The following is a 22,824-nucleotide window of genomic DNA, read 5'->3' as shown; positions in this document are numbered from 1 at the left end:
TTCTGAATTTCGGAAATTTTGCTCAACTTTTTCCAAAATTCTATTCATAACTCTAAAAGAAGGAAAGGAGAAAAAAGCGCAGAGCTCATAGTTACTTTTTTTTTTGTTTCTTTTTCTTTTTATCTCTTTTTTTTTCACGTTAAGTATCGATTCCTAAAATTTTGTCGCCTTTCTCGCTGTTTTTAACTGTTAGTTAACGATTTTTCAGCTTTTCTTCTATTTTGTTTACACCACCTACAATTCCCATGTGTTTTTTTATTGTATTCGTAGCAAGAATTGAAGATTTTTTCTTCAAATTGCTTATCAATGCTGTCTAAAATGCATGATTTTTTATATATACAGTAAAGCACCGTTTATACGTTTTTGAAGGGACTGTATGAAAAAGCGTACAAATGAAACAATGTATAATTGGTATAGGTTAATGTATATTAGACTCCAGGGGACCAATTTAAAAAACGTCTCTCTCTCTCTCCCTCCCCCCCTCTCTCTCTCCCCCCCACTGTATGTATATATATATATATACACACACACAGACTTACATTCTTAAATTTTACCCCTGAATACCCAATTTAAAATTATATAGTTTTTAAAAATGCTTTGTTTACTTCAATCAATTTTCGTGATGTCAGCAGGCATAAAATTTAAATGACCTCGGCCGCCCCTAGGTCAAAATCCTGGATTTGGTACTGCATGCAGGTATGAAACGCTTTTGACAAAATAATAATAATAAGCAATGATCATTGTATAAACACTTTTTTGTTTGTGAAAATGAGACTGGAATAAAATGAGGTTTTGTTTGCAACTGTAAGCTCTTAGGGACTATCTTTATTTAGGACATCCACTAATGATGTCATGCTTTGAGGGGAACTGGGTTCGTGAATTTACATATTACTTATTACATTGTAGGTATTTTTTTAATTTGTAAAATAACAATATATTTCAAAGTTTAGCAGTTTGCACTTTGAATCATCCATGTTCAACTGTAACAAAAACTTTCATCATAGACTGTAAATATATTCACATTTTTTGGTTCAAATATAAAACATTGACAAAGAAAAATATCAACCCTCAAGCTTTAATTATTTGATCTATGTTTCGAAAACATTGACATCGATGTCGCACCACTAAAGCAAATCACTAACCAGTTAAAAACTTTTTCATTGAAACTGCACACAGCATCCTTTATTTTTGTATATTTGACTTCATGACTTTTTCTACAAATAATATAGTTAATGTTTTATTGTTTTTAAATTTATTTTGTCTATTTTTTGTTTCTACTACAATCGGTTGTTTGACCAGCTATGGTAGAAGTAGGTTGTACTTTAGTACAAGTTGTACTGTCAGTTCACAAACTGTTTTGTTATGATCACCATTGTTAATTGAGCTGCAATTCAGAATTTCTATTTCTTCGCCATCGGCATAAACAATTGGACACATATCATTGTCTGCAATTGCATTAAGTGTTGTTGTGTGTTGAGTGTTAAGCGTGTTTTCCTGTAATTTTCAAAATTTGTAAAGTGTAGTAAAACTGTGAATAGTCATTTCAATTAAATATGTTCAGGTGCATAAAACTACTCTATATTACCATGTATAAGACAACTCCCCACCTTTATGGAGGAAATCAGGGAAAAATGGAAAGCCCAGCCTTCTACTTTCCAAAAAAAATCTGGATAGGTTTTTATGATTTTGAATAAAGAAGGAAAATGAAGAGTAAAGAATATGTTTATGATCAAAATGGGACTTTTTTGTTCAAAAGTTTCTTTTTTGTTTTGATCACGATTTTTGTAAAGGCTTCGTTTTCGGAAATAGGATTTTTTTTTAGTTGATGCTTTTATTTGTAACTAATATTAAAAAATTTGTCTTAACAATATTGCATTTGTTTTACTTTTAATGAGCACCAGCTGATTAATTATACCAGACCAAAGCTGACCAATTATAGGGGAAAATTGGCACTTCCGGCACTTTTTGAGTTGTCTGTCTTTTACTGTAATTATTAAGTCTTTTTTTCACAGCCGGATGATATAAATTTATAGTAGTAAATAGAGTTTAATGAAAAACCTTGGACTAAAATCGGGAAAATCTAAGTGTTTTTCTTCCCAGAATAGTTGGGAGAAAAATTTTAGGAAATTCTGCCCTGTGTATAAGTCCACTAATTTTGGAGAAAAAGCAATATTGCAAGAGTCTGAAAATATGTTACACACAGAAAGAGGGATCTATGTAGTTTTGCCAGTTGAAGTTAAGATTGTTTAATGCAGTATAGTTAACTTTAAATCAACACAATCTAAAAATGCAAAATTAATTTATAAAAATAAAATCAACTGATTTTAATCAATGATTTTGTTTAAAAAAAACACTTGATTTAAATCGACGAACCCTGCCAACTTCAAACCTGCTTTTTGTACTAAATTTCTTGACTTATACCAGAACATATACGCCACTTTATTTAAAATATGGTATTGTTTCTCTAACACATTAAATGAATTGTAGCACCAGTATAGCATATATGAAATTAAAACTAGTAAGAAAATTGTTAGGGCAGAATAATTTCTGTATGAAAAGAAGGAGGATGCAGGAATAAAAGGTTTGGAAAGCACTGCCTTACCTTCATCGTCATCCTCATCTTCACTTTCACTGATGTGCACGGTGACTTGTGTGTCTGGGTTGCCGTTCCACTCAAAGTAGACGCCAAAGCCCAAGTCATAACTATCAGTAGCAAATTCCCAGAAGAGGCAAGTCCCATCGCTGTGGGTGGGAACTCGTACAGTCACAGTCTCACCATGGCCCACTTTGATGATGCCATCCCCTCCCTCCTTGCGTATCGCCTCTTTGAACTCAGAAATGTCCCTACGAGTCCACATTGAAGCTGCGGCCAGAGGAAGAGGATCTAGGAAGCAAAAAGAAAAACAAATTTAAATTACAGTTGGACCTCCATATACACTACAGAAAGAAAAACTATTCAAAACTCAACTACAGGTCAAGTATTCAATTTTTGAACATTGTCAGTGTGTTATTTGAACAAAAAATGTTTAGTGCTTTGACAAAAAATGTTTCAGAAAGAGGAAAATATTGAGGACTTGAAAGAGTCCCAGTCCCTTAAGATAGGTTTTTCTATACAATTTACTTTAAATAGCAAGCACACCAAATAACAGAGTTATTTGAACAAAAACTTATTCTTTTTGTACTTTTTGACAAAATTTTAAACTGTGCTCTCCCCCCCCCCCCCGTATCATTTATTTCCCTGTTCAAATCTGTTTTGGAGATTTTTTTTTTTTTTTTTCTGCAGTAGCTGCTTCAAGTAGCCCTGTGTAGCTTTTCTAAAAATGAGTCAATTTAGTGTAAAAGTACAGGTTGAAATAGAATCTAAACAGGTTGACATTAAAAGGACAAATTGATGCTCTGGAGTATCGTGAAAAAAGCAAAGTTAATGATGCACTGTCTGCCCAAAACTTTTCTAGTTGAAATTTTTTTTAAAACTTTAAGAGGACAGACAAATTTAGCAAAATGTGGATCATAGCTGAATGTTACGAGATTTATTACTAGAAGACCAAATGAACAATTTTCTCTTTTGGACAATGATGAGGATTAGAATATTGGAATGGAAATTAGGGTTTTTCCAAACACATGCAGTAAAATGTGCTCTTTTTTTTTTTTTTTTTTTTTTTTGAAGGGGGAGGGGATAGACTACAGAGAGATTCATGCAACAGTTTTAGTATTTATATCGGAGAAACATATCCTTAAGATAAAAAGGTGGTTAAATCTATAAAATCTTATAGGAATACTAGAGGACCCGACAGACGTTGTTCTGTTCAAACTTTGTAAATTGAAAAGACAAAAAATTTCAATAAACTATCCAAGTGTTTGAACCGTTCTGTTGAAAAAAATAGGTTAAAAAAAATGTTTTAAGCTGCTATGGTGACAGACTGCTTATATTTATTACAACTTGATTTATCTAATGCCCACTGAGCAGTTGTTTTATTAACTATATTTTCTCCCGTACTTGCTGGTTTGTTCCTTCAGCCATACTCAAAGGCTAAAAAGCGTCCTTAGATATTAAGTGTAAAACTCTAACTACCCATCTAGAACAAACTGGAAATCCCGCTGCAACATCCCCCATATGAAAAAGAATGAAACAATCGAAAGGATATCGTTTAGAAAAATGATAAAGGTAAAACCAGTTCTCTGAGCGAAAATCACTCATCCCTCCCTCCCCCCTCCCGATGTAAAATAAACATTCTTCAACTGAAATGACTAAAAGCTCTATAAAAACGAAAAACCAATTCTTTGCAATTTGAAATATTTCGCCAAATAAACAAAAAATTAGTTACATTAAAAGTTGCTCTAAAATATAAACAAATGATCACACAACTCTATTGTTTAAAGCCAAAGTCGCCAAGCCACCACGTTACTGTAATCCAGCCGATCAGTGTGCGAAGCCAACTCCGACCGATTAGCGGCCTGATCTCTTGAAGGAAAACTTTTTAAACTTCATATATTGCCGAGTTTGTTCTTTCCACCAAAGATAAAGATCTTCCACTGCACTGATCTTTTATATACAGAACTACCCTGTTGTAATTTATCTGGACGAAAATAAAATTTGTTTCGTCTTTAAATTCCATCTTCTTTTCCTTTAATAATGTACAGATTAGTTAGATAATCCTTAAAATCTTCTTGACATTGGTGCCAAAACTCAGATGGATTTGAGCCGAGAAACAAATGTTGCTAGGTACGATACTTTCTGATTATTTGGTTAGGAAAACCTAAAGCACCAATCCGGTCACATGGTTCAACCAAAGACCGTCTACGACGGCAGAGCACACGTTTTGCGTGAGCCTTCCAGTACTTTATACTTTAAAATATATCACGGGATCTAAAACCGTTGCTTTCAAGAGAAATGAAGGCTTCACTCTCTCTCTCTCTAAGTTTTATCTTTTCTTAATTGACATATGAGCCGCTCAGAAGCCAATGCGGTTAAGTCCAAAACAAAAAAATTGAGAAAATTAATGTTTTTTGATACATTAGTTTTTAAAATTTCTGGTTTATTAATTTAATTAAAAAAGTGTATAATGACTTTTTTAGAGGTATAAACTCTACAAAAAAAACAAGATATGTACAGGATGTGTAAATAAAAACGTAAATATTTATTCAAATTATGACAGCATCTTAAAAAGTTTAGGACTTATACCTTTTGGCAGCTGAAAAAGATAAGAAATTTGTGAACAAAATATAAAATAACATTTATTGTCATGTTTTATGTTTATTCATCATAACAAACATCATCTTCTTCCGAGTTATTTAAATGTAAATCTTGATCTCTACGTGTTGTCCTTAATGTCCTGTAAAAGTCGTGTTTAATTTGAGGTATATACTTTAATAAACATATGATGTCTTTTTTTGTTTCTCTTGAAATTGTTCTGCCATTAGGATATAATATAGAATGAATTATATTTTTTAAATTTACTGGCCTACCTATTTTTGCTTTTTTTTATATCAATTACATGAAATATATCACCCTCGTCAAAATTATGTTTGAACTTAATGCTGCTTGGGTTTGACCTTTCCAATTTTATCCATCTCATATTAAGCCAACTGACTGTTAGTCCACTTGTTGATTCTTTTCTGTTGGTAACAGATCGTTGGTTGGTTCAGCCAGGATTCCTGCTGCGTTTTCTACCAACTTTTCGTTATTTTGATTATTTTCTATATCTTCGTTATCTATGTATCAGAATCAATATAGTTAATTCTCCTTGAATTAGAATGAAATATCGTATTACTTTCACTATGTTCTATTTCCATTGACATTTTTAGTTTTTATTCCCTTATAATAAATATTTTTTATTATTTTAAAAAGTCAGAGTTTTTACAGTTATTGAAGAAAATTTATTTAATGTTTTTGATAACTTAATAATTTTCGCAAACACTTCAACGTAATATTTTTGTGTTCTGACGCACATGCATCAAAACTCAAAAAATTATAATTAGAAGGTAACGGTTACAGTTACTATGAATTTCTTGTTTTTCAGTGTTGCCAACAAATATCGAAAGAAGAAGAAGAATTTAATTTTTATTTTAAAGTTTATGTAAAAAAATGTTGATAAAAGTGGACTTATTCACAAAGGCTTCTGAAATTATTATACAATACATTCAGAAGCTATTAAAAAAAGGGCTGTCCAACCTAGAAAAAAGTAACCAAAGAGTAAATCCTTTAATAACTAAGAAGATTGTTATTTATTTCATCAAAATTTCCGAAAATCAGAAAATATCAAAAAATGGACTTAACCGCATTGGCTTCTGAGCGGCTCATATCACAGTAGGAAATTTCATTACAAAAAGCAGAGCTGGCTTTCTTATTGTCCTTTGGCAACAGGTTATCTTGATCATCATTTATTTAAATTCTTGCTCAACAATAAGTTAAAATAGATATTAATGATTTGAGAGATATAACCATCCAATGTTTAAATTAATTAATTAATTAACAAAAACTTTTCCGATTTGATCCATCGCGCTTCGAAACCATGATTGTCACAACTCAATTACAGACAAAAAATTTGACCAAAATCGGTCCAGCCGTTTAAAAGCCTTATGGTGACAAACGTCCGCACAGAAGATTTTTATATAATATATGAATGAATTGGTTATTTATATTAGTTCCTACCTAATGTACATTACCTTTATTTTATTCAAGACAAGATGATTAATTTCTTTGAAAATCAAATATAGTAAATAATACGCAATTATGATGTCTTAGATCATGATAATAGTACTTTTAATTAATAACGTATTATTTCTTAAATTGATTGCTATAAGCTTAAAAAGCAAAATTCGAAAAGTAATCTTCCCTAACAGCGGACACCTCCCAATAACTGACAAAACATTTAGTCCTGTGACTGAGTTAGTCCTATTCAGATGAACTATTGTATATAATTTCAGTAAAATTGAAAATCAAATTTTAGATAATGTCTATAACTACTGTCATGATTATGCCCCGAGAGAAAAGGATGGTTCCAGGTCTTTGTTTTAATTACTTATTCCTTCCTTTTGAATTGCATTTTTTAGCAATCTCTGAATAGCCATGGGCATCAATTAGCATAGAACAGAAATGTTGAGAAGTTACCACTTATTTCTTCCTCTGATGCTTCTGGGGTTGTTTCAAAAGAGGCCTCCGCCTGACTTTCCATTTCTGTGATGTTCATGGGCTCTGTTTTGTGATTTTGGCTCCCAGAAAGTTGCTCCTGAAGCACCTGTTGCATGTATTGCTGATAGTGTTGTTCTTGCAATTGCCGAATCAAGACGCCTTGCTGAAAGGTGGAGCCAAAAAAGGAACTTGATTGTAAATACAGCATAACTAAAGAACCTTACATAAGAATAAAAAACTTATACACTAATTTGAAAACATCCTGCCAAATCAGATCTAAAAAAACAGTTTAGCAGATAAAATCATTGCATTATGCAGAAATTAATGTTTTTGATAAATAAATATGAAGTCAGTCCGTTGATCAGGATTTCAAAAAAGGTTTGAAAAATGTTTAAAAGAGAAAAAAAATCCATGTGACCACTAACCTTAAATCATTCATTTCCCTATGATGGTAACCATGGGTAGATCTAGTTTCTGGTTCGGGAGGTCCTTGGTTTCATTATCAAAAAGTGGCAGAGGTGCTTCAAACGTAATTTTTAGGTTGTTTAATTTTCAAAAACTCTTCATTTTTCAAGTTTTATTTCAGTTTGTTTCTTCATCAAAATTACTATTTTTTATAATTACTCAAAAACATTATCTAAAAGATGTTCTAACAAAATGTTTTTAAAGCTACTATTGTTAGTAAACTGACCATAATTTCAAAATTAAAATAACCGATGTAATTGTCAAAAGTTTAAGAAACGCTGAATATAACCCTTGCATTTAAAAGGAACTCAAACATCCTGAAGCTCTGCCAGTATTTTTCATCAAGTCCCTTGACAGAAATACATTGCCATTCTAAACGTTTATAAAAATTAGATAAAATTTACTTTATTAATCATAATCTTTCTTTATAAGCTATATCTTAGTTAAGTCTGGTAATCATCAGTGCTAAATTTTGCGAATGGTGTTAGCTTGAATTAACTCAGATGCAATAGGATGGAAACTTTCGAATGGACATGGTGAAAAGATGAGCGTGGAAGTTATCAACAAAAAATAAAATACAGGATGGGTTGAAAATAAGGGTCAGCATAAAGTTATTAATGTCTAAGCAGTAGAATCGCTAAGTAGACAAAAATAAGCGAGTGTTGAGGAAGAGGATGGAATTAGATTTCGAAATGTAAAAAAAAAAAAAAAATCGGCACTTGGGCTTAAAAGCGGAAAAATATTAAAAATGCGTACATTTTACGCGTAATGCGCAGAAGTTGGCACGTATGGAAGTACCGAACTGCCTAGATATCACATCCAGAGCCCTTGCATTGCTGGGATGAGAATTCTTTAATTTTCCGCGAATTTCCGCTTTCTATGTGATTTTCTCCCGAATGGAATTTTACTTTTATTCAGGCTTTCTTCAAATAAAATTGATAAGATTTTCAGAAAAAAAAAATGTTTTTTTTTTTTTAATAAGAAAGATGTTTAATATGGCGATAGATATCGAAGGAAGTCAAGGATAGTTCTATTCTTCTCTGGAAAGAATTAAGCTGCAGACTGGAAAAATTAGCGAGTTACTCAAACGCAAGGATTATTAAGAAGTGTTTTGAAAATTAAGTATGTTGCACGCAGTTAGTAGAATTTTTAAAACTGAAATATTATTAGTGATTTGCACATGAAGATTTCCCTAGTTGGTAGATATGCATTCTGCTGTAATTAAGGGGAAGTTTCGAGCTGCCCGTTGAATAAGGTCTTAAGTTGCATGATTTGACATGACCTACCCGCTCGGGATCTCCAGGGTACTGCTTCTCTGCATAACTCTTAAACTGATGGAAAGTCTGTCTGTTCAAAGCTTCTTGTATGAGTCGCCTGCAATGTACAAAAAATACTATTAAGAAAGAGAAATTTTCGTTAAAATGAAAATTACAGAATACTCCATAACACAGCATAATAACTACATCAGTAATATATAGTCAATACACCTGTTAGACCGCACAATGCAACGCAAATACTTTTTTTTCATAAGTTTGCAGCTTGGAAATGGCTTAAGAGTTTAAAAGTAAATAAAGGAGAGGAGCTGAGACAATGCAACAGATTTTTTTAAATGAGGTGAAAAAAAGGTTTGAAAGATTTTCTGAGAAATATGACTCTAAAGCTGTCAAATGTTGCGTCACGCTTTTTTCTCAACATATTTGACACCCCCCTTCTCTTGTCACATGTCACGCTATGTTTTACTAACATATTGTTATGAAAGTTTTATTTTAACCGAAATGTGTGTCACACTTCTTGTTACCTCTCCTTCCCCCTTGTCACAATTTCATGAACCGCCACTTTCAAAGCAAAACCTCATTTGTAGAAGAGACTTTTGTCCTTTTCTTTTTTTAACTTTCGATTTATGGAGACATTTTTTCAGTAAGCAATTGGCTAATTTTTTGCAGCGTCGTGATTTTTACATTAGTCCTTAAAAAACTACAAAGAAAAGAAAAACATTACAAAATTAGCATAGTTGAACCGCGCACATTAACTAGTTTTGAACTTCCAACTTTGGCTAGACTAAAGCCCTGAATCACAGAATAAGTAGCCTCACGTCCGCCATCTTGGGGCTAAATGATGATTTCTTTCTATGTCTATTATGGTGAAGTAAAATGTTTTGCTTCTTGATTGTGGTTTCTTATTAATTCCATATTAATCCACAATCGAAAAGCACTACCACCAAGAAGCAAAACACGCTCCTTCATTATAGTAGGCACAGAAAGAAAGCGGTATTTTGCCGCAAGATGGCGGACGTGTCGCTGATTCAGGGCTTTAGACTAGACTAGCTCTACAGTTCGTTATTTTTAGTAGTTATCAGTCTTCTTAAAACAATCATCGACTTGTATGTAAGAATGTACTCCAATTCATTTTTCACCCCCTTTCAGACTAAATTTTGCAAACATACATAAACATTTTAAAAAAATGATGGTTCAGCCTTGATGGCTATATTTCTTGCGTATATTAACATTGTAGATCAATCAAAATACCCGTTTCTTTTCGAACTAGATGAAATTTGTTGATTATTTCTAAGTAAATTAGAACAGGATCAATAAACTCTTTTAGTTCAATTTTTCAAGAAATGTCAAGGTGTTTTTTTCTCTCACTCAATTCTCTCATAAAAACGAACAAAATGCTCACATTTTAAACTTTCATACCACTTGAAAGAGAATTAGTTAGAGAAAAGTGACTTAATTATTGCATCACAGAAATCGCTATATTTTAATAAAATTATAATACAAAAACTTTTTAACAATCTGACCCTAAAAATAATTTATAATAATAATTAAAAAAAAAAAATCAACAGTCTCTTACAACAATCTGGTGTACTAAAAACATCCCCCCACCTCCCTAAAAAAGAAAGACAAAATTAGGATGCCTTATCACAATTTACTTTTTTTTAATTGTTCTTAAAATGATACGAATAAATCATGATTAAATAATTATTTTAATGTAAAAAAAAGCATTAGGATGAAATTTTCGACAACTAATATGAAGCACCCAAGTTTGTTTTTCTTTTCATTTGTTTGGTAACTAAATTTCTTCTAATTACTTTAAGATCAAACAAAAATGTTAGTTATACTTACGTATGGTGCTTGCAATCACCGTTGATCAAATTAATAGATTTTTTAAAAACTTTCTAGTATTGCTACAAAAACATTTTTAAACAATAATTTTACCTCTACATAAAATGTAAAAGTTTATTTTTGGGTGTTCTAGTGATGTTATCAACAAAATTGAGCTTCTAGCATGTGAAACTTATTTTAACAACAAAATGTAGAGTTTCAACTATTGATTTCCAAAACGGATCAGTAGCATTCATCAGTAAAAAAAAAAATTCTGCAAAAAAATAAATAAATAAATAAAAAAATCTTGTTATACCATTTTCAAGTGTTAATCTAGAGTGTTAATGTTGCACAATTTTTCGCCTCCAGATATCGCTTAACATTTTATTCCCACGAATAAAAAGTTTTTAATTAATCTTGATTTAATCAAAACGTGACTGGGACAAAAATAATAAATAACAAATAAGTAGAAGGATATGAGTAAAATGAAATAAGAAAACATTAGGCTCAAAACATGAGCGTCGATAGTATGCACAATTAATAAAATTACCCCAGATTTGAGGATTTAACAGAAGAAAAAGAAGAAGAAATGTTTAATCATGCAACTCTAGCACATATCAAAAGTTAAACATGCTTATTAAGTTGCGACATTACAGCGTTATCACTTAAACTGATTTTCAACATCCATGCAAATTTTTCAGATTTTGACTAAATCTTACTTTGAGCAAATTAGGTAAACGGTGATGTCCTAATTAGTGCATTAGCAATTTTACGATGTCCATTTCGAGCAAATAATTTATTGCAAAAAAGTGTCACAAATTGCTATAAGACTATCACATCTGCAACAAAAATCTTCCAATTTCCGAAACGGTAGGAATTTCGAGAGAAAACAGGAGTACTTCATAGCTAAAATTTGCTGCCTCACATTAGCAAATATTAATAGAAAATATACATCGCATGAGAAAATCGGCAATATATAATAGGCCCCATGCACGAACTTCAGAGCTCCAGCAAACTCAAAAAAGTGATTATTTTCATAGCACCTGTTAGCTGCATTTTAGAACGTATACGAAGCCTTCCATGAATCGAGACGGCATCACTGCACAGAAAATAAAACGAAGAGAAGTTAGTGCTCATGGGCGTTCTACGAGACGCGACATCTGAATGGTCTTCGGAGCCAAGGGACGTTTCGGTTTCCAGCCGCGCGATCGATGATATCCATTCTGAATATCGCCTTTTTGCCGGCAGAGGGCGCGCTCGCGAGGAGATTGTTATCAAACAAACTGAATTGTCGCGAGACAAAGAGGTCATTTTCAACCCCAGGGATCGTTTACAAATGATGTCACACTTTGAGGGGGAGGGGTCATAAAATTATAACGGAGGGAGAGGGGTAAACAAGAAGTCTGACAGCCCATTTTTTTTGTTTTGCAATATGCATACAAAAAACAGCGTGAAATGTGAAACGAAGGGGGGGGGGGGGGTTAAAGTGCAGTGTGACACAGGGGAGAGGGGTATCAAGTCTGTTGAAAAAAGTGACATCATAAATGGACCAGCCCCAAAACTGATTTTATGGCAGTACAAAATAATGATTTTTCGTCAAGCGATCTTTAGAAAATTTGCCAATCATTTAATGACATTTTAATTTCATAATGTTGTTGATGTTGCTTTTCTGCTTATTGGGTGACCCAAGCTCCATTCGCGTACATTAGTGTTTTAAGACAATAACTATTGATTTAAGACAAAAGGAAACGTTTCCAGCGAACCCTTGATGGGGCGTTGATACATGGCAGGGCAGCAACATCTGTGTAATTTAGGCATAGCACTTGAGGGAAAGTGTACTGCAACTAAGCCCTTACGATAATTACTAGCGACTCTTCAGAGAACTTTCGAACTCATGGATTTAACCTTAACGTACTCCGATTACGAGTATAGTAATTACATGCAGTCCATTTTTGTGGAATGAAGGAAGTGACATAAACGGTAAAGCAAAAAACTCGAGTTCTTCTCAATGAGTGTTATTAATCATTGTGGACTTCTTTTGATCTTGTTTCGAAGGTTCGGAGGTCTATCAGCGATCCATAGGGACATTTCGGTCAAGATAGTCGGTTGTGAGTATTACTACCGGAAGACGATTGTAAAATAAGTGTTTCAGAAAAGTGAAACACAATGTTTAAAAACTTAGGGGACTTTTTCTTAACATCATGCGAAGTATTAAAATTCCTTTCATTATAGTCAAAAGAATCTTCCACCAAAAAATCTCTTGTACATCATGTTCATCAAAACAGTATTACGAAATGAATAAGGAATCCTTGCCAGCTTCGAACAAAAAAAGAGGGGAGGGGCTATGAAGCAAAATTTTGAGGATGGTCATAGAAGCAAGCAAATGAGCTCGTTCAAACTCCTGTCTTTCTGAAGAATAAATAATGGACTCATCAGCATTTTTTGTCAAAACAAGAGTTCAATAAAGATCGGTTTAGAATCAATTCGGCAAAGATCGCCTGACTAAGACCTCACACTTGCCTGAGCACCTTAAAGTTAAACAAATGATAGGTCATCTGAATTGAGGGCTGTCCATAAATGATGTCACACTTCTTTTTTTTTCAACATATTTGACCCACACCCCATTTCTGTGAAAAAGTGTCACCCTACCCCATATTTCCTCTCTTTCCCACATGTGACACTATATTTTACAAAGATAGTTTTAATTTAACCAAAATGTGTGATGTCACAGTTCTTGTTACCCCCCTCCCTCAACCTTGTCATAACCTCACAATTTTCCCAGCCCCGTTTCCCTCAAAGCGTGACTTCATTCGTGGACGACCCTTGAGACATAAAAATAAAATCGCAGTCCCACTTGTAGTGTATGTCAACTGAACTCTGTGGGTACCAATCAGCAGCTAAATTTCATATTTAAAATAGGAAGAGAGCTTTTCTTCCTTCCATCCAACATTTTTAAATGGTTAGGATTATAAATCTTTTGGGGTAAATGAAAAAAACCAGATCTTCAATAAACTATTTCAAAAGTAAACTAATAATGCCTAATTTGTAAATTCAATAAATATGATTTAGCACATAGAAAATCGCGAGCACTATAAAAAGTAAAACACATAAAACACAAACGATTGTATTAAAATCATTCAATGCGTCAAAATCACTGGCTTATCAGCTATCATTCGTATTATTCAAATATTTACCATACATTAAGGATTAGATAGGACGGTCCTGGTTTTTATAAGTGCTGCCCTGAGTTTTGTCCAGGGCTGCAAAAATACCTGGAGTTCCGATAGTAGCCAGAATAGGATTTTGCTCTTAAATATTTGTCCATTGTGTTTGCAAAAAACCGTTCCTCATCAGTCGACTTTTTAACAAACGCAGATTCAATCAGAAATCGACACACTTTTATGCATAACCATTCACTAATCAGTGATTGGTTTTAGTAGGTATTACGAATGCGCCGATAAGCAAATTGACCGATTACCAATTAATCACCTAAAGATAATCGACTGATGCCGATTAATTATAATGTTAATGATTTTTAATGCTACAATTTTACATCAAACATTTTTGTTTGTTTGTTTCAATTACAATTTCGGAACTTTAGAAATAATAGTTAATCAGAGAAAATAGTTTATTTCTGTAAGCAAAATGATTGGTGTTTTTCTATTTTTATAACTTTCCTTAAAATAATGCTTTGAATTTTGTTCAAGTTCTGTAACTCAATTTTCTTATTAGTTAATAAAATTATATTCAGCTGTTAACTAGACATGAAAATTCAAATATTTAGACACACCTGCTGTCATTGTAATCCGGAAAATCTAACTGCTTCTTCAGCATAGCTAAAAAAATTAACAATATCCATGTAAACGCATGTTAGAGAAACAGGTTGTAAATAGATCATACTTAAGTGAACAAATCTAGAGTGCAATTATCGAAAAAAATTATCGTAGAGTGGCTTTGATAAGATGAAGCTTGATTTCGACAATGTTTGCTTCTTAATGAGGTAATTGTGAAGGGTTATTATAGCAGAGTCGAGTTAGTTACTTTTGTAGGTAGTTTTGAGAATGTATTCCAACTCGATTCCGCTCCAACAACACTTGCATTTTACATTGAATTCCCTAAAAAGTAGTAAACATTGCCAAAGTCAAACTTCAACTTATCGGGGCCAAACTATACATTTACTTCCAATTTATTGGTTTACTTATGGTTTTAAGTGCTGTCCTTATATTATAAACATTTACTACTAAATGAATAAGTACATATAAGTTCCTAAATTTGAAAACAAACTCAGCACAAAAATTGTTTTTATAATTTCAAAAAAGGGGTGAGAAGAGAAGAACGAATCAAAGTTTTGTGGGGAAAAGAAAGACATGAAGCTAGTGAAGCACTCGACAACATGAACGACCACCAGAAGGAAAGGAGTACAAAACTAGTCTATCTGTCTTTACTCGTTAACCGTATTTGTAGAGGCCGATTTTTGCCCCTTTTTTTCCAGCCTTTTCACTACTAAGACCTAAATCCGTAAATCGCGGCTTAAGTAGAAATGCCCGCCATCTTGGGGCTAAACGCCGCTTCTTCCCTAATCTAATTATGATGAATGTAGCTACTAAAAGAAACCACTATCGAAACCTAATCGGACTAGATATGATTCACAACAGAATCCAAAAGTGCATGTGATTAGTTAACGCCCCTCAGATTCAAGATTAATTTTACCAGTTGTTCGTGGACAACAGGAGAATTGCCCGCGGACCACACGTTGAGAATGGGGTCGTTTTCAAAATTTTTAAAGCATTTTTTTTCTGAAAGAGCACGCTTAAAAACATAGGATCTGACCATTTTTTAAATAATTTGTTTAAGTTTAATATTTAAAAAAATATATTTAAATCAGTGCGCTTTCATTGTTTATGCTTCTGTCTGATGACATCACAAATAATGAAATGCTATTCACGGAGCAAAATATTTAATTCGTATCTTTACTCACGTGTATTGGCAACGGTATGGTTGATAGCAAGCGTAGAGAGCAATTTTAATTCGCTTCTTGATTATCAAAACGTGGAAGCGTGATAGAAAGATGCACCAAAGAGCTTCATTTGTGACGTCATTAATACCACGCCTTGTTTGAAAAATCGGACATTTTAAAAAATTAATAAAAAAATAACTGTTGGGAAAATAAAAGTATTTTCTAGGTCCATGTATTCTTATTATTTTTTTTATTTTTATTTTTTTGCTTATTCTTTTAATTTCAGTGACAAAAAGTACTACTTTTGACTTAAGGAAACAACCCCATTACTGAATTATTTAATGCTATACTTCGCCGTTGTTTTCCTAACTCTGGCCGGCCAATTACTAATCCGTCTACCGTACTCGTAAGACTTAGTTTGAGTTACTATGACATTCAACGGCAAGTGTTGACATTTACCAGGTTTCGGTCTTTCACAGTAACATATTTGCATATGTAACCATTATACAAATATTTAATTGATACATCTCAAATTGCATTTCCACTACCATAGCACGGTCCTTTAGAAACATTTAATTTATTTCAGGATAAAAATCTTTTTTAATTCATGGTTCCGTATTATGCAATTATAACAATACTATACGGATTATTACACTCTGTAAACCTTGATCGAATGCACAACCTTAATACGAAACAATTACAGAAGTTCAAAAACCAGACGATTGTGAAAGCACACTGTTGACTGTCGCTTGTTGAGTTATGCTTTTTCACAGAAATTCAGTTCACAGTCAGAAATTGAGCATGGGAGAGGAATGCGGAAAGCTTTTATGTTGTAACAATTGCCGAACAATAATAAAATATCCGGAAATTTTGAAGTGAGAAAAAAAAGCAAAAGTTTTTTTTCGGAGAAATTGGGGAAAAAAAAGATTTTTTGTACAAAAAATGTATTTAAAAGTTATATTTTCTACGAAAACATTAAAAAATGATAAGAACGTATAAAAAATATACGCAATCTGATTTTTTTCTTTTTCTTTTTTTTAAGCAGAAATTGGCATAAAACTTTTACTGTTAGGAAAAAAACAGCCAGATTTTTTTTTTGTCCAAAACAAAAATATCGTATATAAACAAGTCAAATCACCAATCAGCCGTTAATTTTTAGAAAATTTTGATTTTTGTAAATTGCTTAAATCAAATTTTTCTGCAGATAACCTTTTTTTCATTTTTTTTGCAAATTACGAGATTTTAAACTGAAAGGTCCTTTTTTGAAAAAAAAAAGAAAAAAAAATGTTACATGCACATTCACATGTGCGTGCAACAAAAATATAGCAAAGTGTTTATCTAAACATTTCCACAATCGGTGTACTAATTCTGTTATGTTTATATCTTTAACAGCGTTGATGAAAAAGCACGGAGTAGGAAGAAGGAGAGAAATGTCCTACGGGTTTGCTAGTGTAAAAGTGGCAACGATTGTTCACTTTTTTAGAGGGCGCTGTCGGCGAACCGCTCCCATCAATAGCAGCAGATCAATGTAAATGATGCTAATTTTCTCATTTTTTAGAGGCAGCTATTAAAGCAAAAAAAAGAAAAGTACTACTGGAAATTGGTTGTAATAAAGGGCTAATATAGTGGACGATGTACGGGTTTCGTCCACAGGAAGTTTGCACAGCATTTTGATGGAAAAATTAATTTTATTTTTCATCACCAACTTGCCGAATTCGTCTGCTATTAATGTTGCGCTGTGCGATGTTCTTTTTTTTTACGAGTTGGAATGTTTCTATTCCTGTAAATAATTGACGAAATGAGAATATAGTAGAATAAATTACGTAAATACTTTTTTTTAATTACTTGTAAATTTCGTGACATGTTTCGAGAACTAATTAAAGCGAAATAACTTTTACTTTCACGACCTTTAACAGATAAAAATAAATGTTAATGTTCTGTTTACTTAACTTCAAGCTGATATTGATTATAATAATTTTATTCATGCATTTACTCACTGCTTAAACATAATTGTTATCATTATTTTTTTCATTATTGCATTTATTTCGACAACCAAATGGAAAAAAAAATCGAGAAACCTTATTCATTAAAAAAATACATGTACAAAAAGAGTAAATTTTAATTTTTGAAAACTTGATTAATTTCAACAGAAAATCCCACAAATATCTTAAAAAAGCGTTCCAAGGTAAAAAATTTTTAATTTAATTAACATTCCAACTCGTAAAAAAAAAAAAAAAAACAGCGCAATATTAATAGCAGACGAATTCGGCAAGTTGGTGATGAAAAATAAAATTAATTTTTCCATCAAAATACTGTGCAAACTTCCTGTGGACGAAACCCGTACATCGTCTACTATATTAGCTTTTTATTACAACCAATTTCCAGTATTTTTTTTTTTTTAAATAGCTGCCCCTAAAAAAATGATAAACTCAGCATCATTTACATTGATCTGCTGCGATTGACGGGAGCGGTTCGCCGACAGCGCCCTCTAAAAAAGTGAACAATCGTTGCCACTTCTAAGTAGGAAAGATTTATCTCCTCCCTTCTACCTCCCTGTAAAAAAGTAACAAATAATATTTTGGTGCACATGGAAATTAAATCATCTAAGAGTTTGCATTAGCAAAGTTAATGCTTTCATGTGGGATATTGAACACAGAAAAAAAGTATGAGGGGAAACTAGGGAGGTTTGACCCATAAGGAGACTTGACCCATGGGGATTTTTTCCATGAAAAGGAAATTCAGGGAAAATTTAGTCATATTATTGGTTGATCAATCACGCTACAGTATTTTACAGGGCGAAGTCATTTCAGATCGTGAGTGGTTTTCAAGAAATTCCGTGTTATATGATACTGCATCTTTCAGTGAAGTTTGAAGATTTTGGGATTCGTTAAAATTTTAACGTCGAATTTTGAGGGAAATGAATTTTTAAAGTATACATGTTTTATCACCTATCTAGCTATATACTGATATGTAGTAGTTTATTAATCTAAGTTGTAAAAAAAATTAAGGTAAACAAAAGAAAGCTACCTAGGGAGCTTTGACCTAAGCTAACTAGGGAGGCTTGACCCAAAGACTAATTTGATGCTTGCCCCCAGACAGGCGAGTGACGTTGTCTGGATTGCTGTCCGACGTCTGCGCACGTGAGTTTATAAGGCTTTGCGCTACCGGAAAACATTGACTGAACCTGACTTTTTTTTTCCGTATCACATTTTCAGTTTTACCGAAAAAATACTTCGTCTATTACATTTAAATACTGATTATTCATCAAGTACCGAAAACCCATAAAAATGCAAATCCTTATATATTATTTCTGTAGCCTTTTTTTTTTTTTTTTTTTTTTTTGTTTCTACGCGAGATCTTCCTCAATTCTTGATCGATTTCTTTGATTTACACCTTATTTTAAAGCTTATCGTGCTGGCTACTGACGAAAAATAGACCCACGGTCTAAAAATTGTTTTTCTTTTTTTTTCTGTCAAAAAACTTGTTTTAAAGAACCAGAATGAGGTTTTCGGTTAAATTTATAACTTTAACTTGCACTGTGACCGGCAGAGCTGAATAGCTTGATCGGCAGAGCGTTCTCCTGGTAACCAGGAGAATGAGTGTTCGGGCCCATGTCCGGACTATCTGCATCATAAAATTAGCGAAATATCGCGCTACATGAACAATAAATACCACATATGAGGGAATAGATGAGATGGAAACGCTCCTTGCTGTTATGAAAACTTGATGTAAAATGGAGCTAAATTGATTCTTAATTGTAAGGTATTTTTTGTTTTTAAAGCTTTGGCTCCGGTAAGAAAATTAAAGATAATGTAAGCGAAAATATAAGTATCAGGTTTAAGATTTCAGATTACAATGGAATTGTTTTTTGTTCAGATAAAATAATAAATCGTATATTGAAATATAGATTCTTCTAATGAGTTTTTGACTCTTTGTACAAATTAAAAAATTACTACCTCAATTTGAGGGGTAAAATACATATTTTGTATTCTATTTGCAAAAAAAAAAAAAAAAAACAAATAGCTTATCATATTTTTACAACATTCGAAGAGCTACGCTTAAAAAAGAACTTCGTTCAAATTATTTTGTACTTTAACCGCGCTGTTAAATGATGAACACGTGCTGCCATCTAAGCCATAACGGTTCAAGCAGCCTGCGATAACAAATTGTAAAAATTTTCAAAAATAAAAATACTTCTCTTCAATATCTTATCTTATAAATTATTTCTGTGGATTATTTTCGGTCAGTATGCGAGATCTTTCTTATGTCTTGAAGAAACTCCCCCCCCCCCTCATTTTAAAATTTATCAGGCTGGCTAAGGACGAAAAATACACTTACGGTCTAAAAATCAAGTTTTCGGAAACGCCCCTTGCTGTTGTAAAACCTTGATGCAGCCAATAGTTCTTATGCAATTTTTTAAAGCAAAGTTCAAATACAATTTTCCAATTTTTTGCGTCGCTTTCGGCAAGAAAAAAAATTTTACCTATGTGGTTTTTTTTTTATTTTTAAACAAAGGTTAAAAGCACTGGACTTAGCTCTTCGGTTAAATTGATAAGCTTTTTTCGGTAGAGTGTTCTTCTATAAACTATCCGAACTTCGGGCAAGCTCGGGCTGTCCGACATAATAGCAAATTTACATTAATATTACGCATTACATGTACTCATAACGTACAACAGATAACACACGTAATAAAATAAATGCAGTGGGAATGCTACTTGGTGTTTCGACTTCTTTATGCAGGCTATAGTTATCATTCAGATAAGTTGACTGTTAATCGAAGGGTGTTCTTACTATTTTTTAAAGCTTTGTCTCCGTCCAGACCACAAAGCATAGTGTAAGCATAAAAAAAGTATTAGATTTACCTCAAGAGAATCCTTTTTGTGCAAAAAAACATTTTCATTGTATGCTGAAATGTAGATTTTTCTAATAGCAGTGTTCGACGTTTTGTACAAACGAAAAAATACTACGCCAAATTGAAATTACGAGATTCACCCAGTAAACCTTTAATTTTTTATTCGAATACGAAATAAAACATTAAAATTGTTATCAACTTCATTAGTAAGAAATCATTTTCTACTCCTCTGCTTTCGGCTAAAAAAAAAAAATAAATAAATTTTGTCTACGTTCAAAAACTACACTTAAAAAACTGACTCAGTTCAACTGGTTTTGGTTTTGAATTTTAAGTGTTCGATTAAAAGAAAAACATGTGCTGGCATTTAAGCCGTAATGGTTAAAGCAGCCTGCTATGGGAAATTGTTCAATATTCAAAAATAGAAACACTTAATTTCAATCGAATTTATTACTTCTCTAGAATGTTTGTTTCAATCGCTACGTGAGTACTTCCTCATTCTTTAATCAAATTTCATGTTTTACGAATAATTTTAAATCGTATTATGCTCGCTAATGACAAAACATAGACGCATGATTTTATTTTTTTTTCGGCAAATTTTTTTTTTTTTTGCTGTTTTTTATTACGCATTCCTTCAATGAATAGCATTCGAAAAGGAAGGCGCAATTGCTAGGTTTGTTGGAGCGTCGTGCTGTTAATCAGAATGGCGCCAGTTCGAATCCGTGCCAATAAATATCTCTTTAATGTTTATTTTTTTCCCGTCAGATGCTCACATGGGCAGGACTGTATTTGCCACAACCTGTTTTTTCACATGCAAAATTACTGCATTTTCACGAGTCACTCATCCTCACTTTTAATAATCTTTATATTTGAGTTGAAAATACGTGCAACCAAAAGGTGAGCGATGATCAAATTATCACAACGTTGTATTTAACGAGGTTTTGTTACTGATGTCTTCAAATTACATGCCTTCTCTTGTGCGCTTACTTTTTTTCCGTTTACTTTTTTCGGTCATTCTGGTTCTTCTTCATAATTTCATCTTCTCATTCTTTGAAATTTTTAAAGAGCGAAATGCCTTATGAAACAATTCGAAGCAAAGTGCGGAGTTCCGCACGGGTCGATTAGTTTGTCATTATTTTGGAAATTTTTGGGGCTCATGCGCGACCGAAAGATATTAGCTGATCGAAACCAAATTTTAAAACAATGTTTTGAGGCTCTTTTTAAAGACGTTACAAACTATTACTTAAGAAAACATCTAATTAAACATTTTTAAAAAACATCTCAAAAATGATGTTTTGTTTCATATTTTGTTACTGTTTGTGTTCAACTTTAGGTCACATGCGCGAACGGAAGATGTCAACCGATTTCCATTATTTATTTTTTTCCTCTGTTTGTCTTTATAATTTGCAACTTTTCCGCGCTATTACAACTTCCAAATAAAAAAAAAGAGTTTTTTCGGCCCACCCTAATGCGATATCGTATGTCATATCGTATTTATGTCCCTAATTTTTGGTTCCATTACTATTTCAGGTGTTCAGTAGTGTCAAAACCAACTCAATCCAAGAATTAAAAATAATAATAATACATAATTAAGGTACTTTTTGGTGGATACTATCACGCTACGAAGCGATTTGGAATGAATCCATCTCACTCAGATCGGAAGCTGCTGCCAAAAGGGGGGGGGGAGATTCGGTTTTCTATGAAAAACAACACAATCCACGAATATTTTTTGTCTCTCCTGTAAAATATTAAAAGAGTAAAATAAGCTGATTTTGATACTAAACGCCTCGTTCGATTTCTATTAATCGATGAAAACAAGTACGGTACCAACCTCATTTCTCTGGATTTAGTGTGGCCTAAAGCAGATCCGTCATTTAAGAAATTCAGGATGAGGAAATTACCCCCCCCCCAGCTCCGAAAAATTAATGAACTCATATGTGTGGGCATGTTTTTTTCTTTTTCTTTCTTTTTTGATACTATGCATAAACCTTTTCAACTAGAAAATTATGTATATGGAGCCTATTAGGATATACTGGATTACTGCGTGATACTCTTTTCTGAGGTACAGCAGTAACGCATGCAGTGACAAGTTCATCTTTCAGCAAGATTCCGCTTCCTGTCACATTTCTCGTATATAGAAAACAAAAAGACGGATTCAGGTATTAAACTGGCCAAGCAAAACTCATCCAATCTCAAAATGATCGAGAATTTATGGCATCATCAAATCTAAAGAGATAGGTTCAAGACCTAGTTCCCAACGACAAAACTGGACTTGCATCACTGAAAAGGACATTTAACAGCACTAGCAGCGATGAATGTA

General features: G+C 32.8%; 1 protein-coding gene across 1 annotated transcript in view; it reads right to left on the bottom strand.

Moving 5' to 3' along the window:
* Positions 1–22,824, bottom strand: part of LOC129222999 (Golgi resident protein GCP60-like) — a 74,247-nt gene that overhangs the window by 4,200 nt on the left and 47,223 nt on the right. The window contains exons 5-7 of the mRNA XM_054857563.1: positions 8,884–8,971; positions 7,112–7,295; positions 2,603–2,884 (exon numbers count right to left, since the gene is read on the bottom strand). Coding sequence (XP_054713538.1) covers positions 2,603–2,884; positions 7,112–7,295; positions 8,884–8,971 — 554 coding nt within the window. The remainder of the gene's footprint in view (positions 1–2,602; positions 2,885–7,111; positions 7,296–8,883; positions 8,972–22,824) is intronic.

This window comes from Uloborus diversus, chromosome 5 (genome assembly GCF_026930045.1).
Source record: "Uloborus diversus isolate 005 chromosome 5, Udiv.v.3.1, whole genome shotgun sequence".
NCBI lineage: Eukaryota > Metazoa > Arthropoda > Arachnida > Araneae > Uloboridae > Uloborus > Uloborus diversus.
The sequence above is the reverse complement of the archived record's forward strand: the minus strand, read 5'-3'. Positions and strand labels throughout refer to the sequence as shown.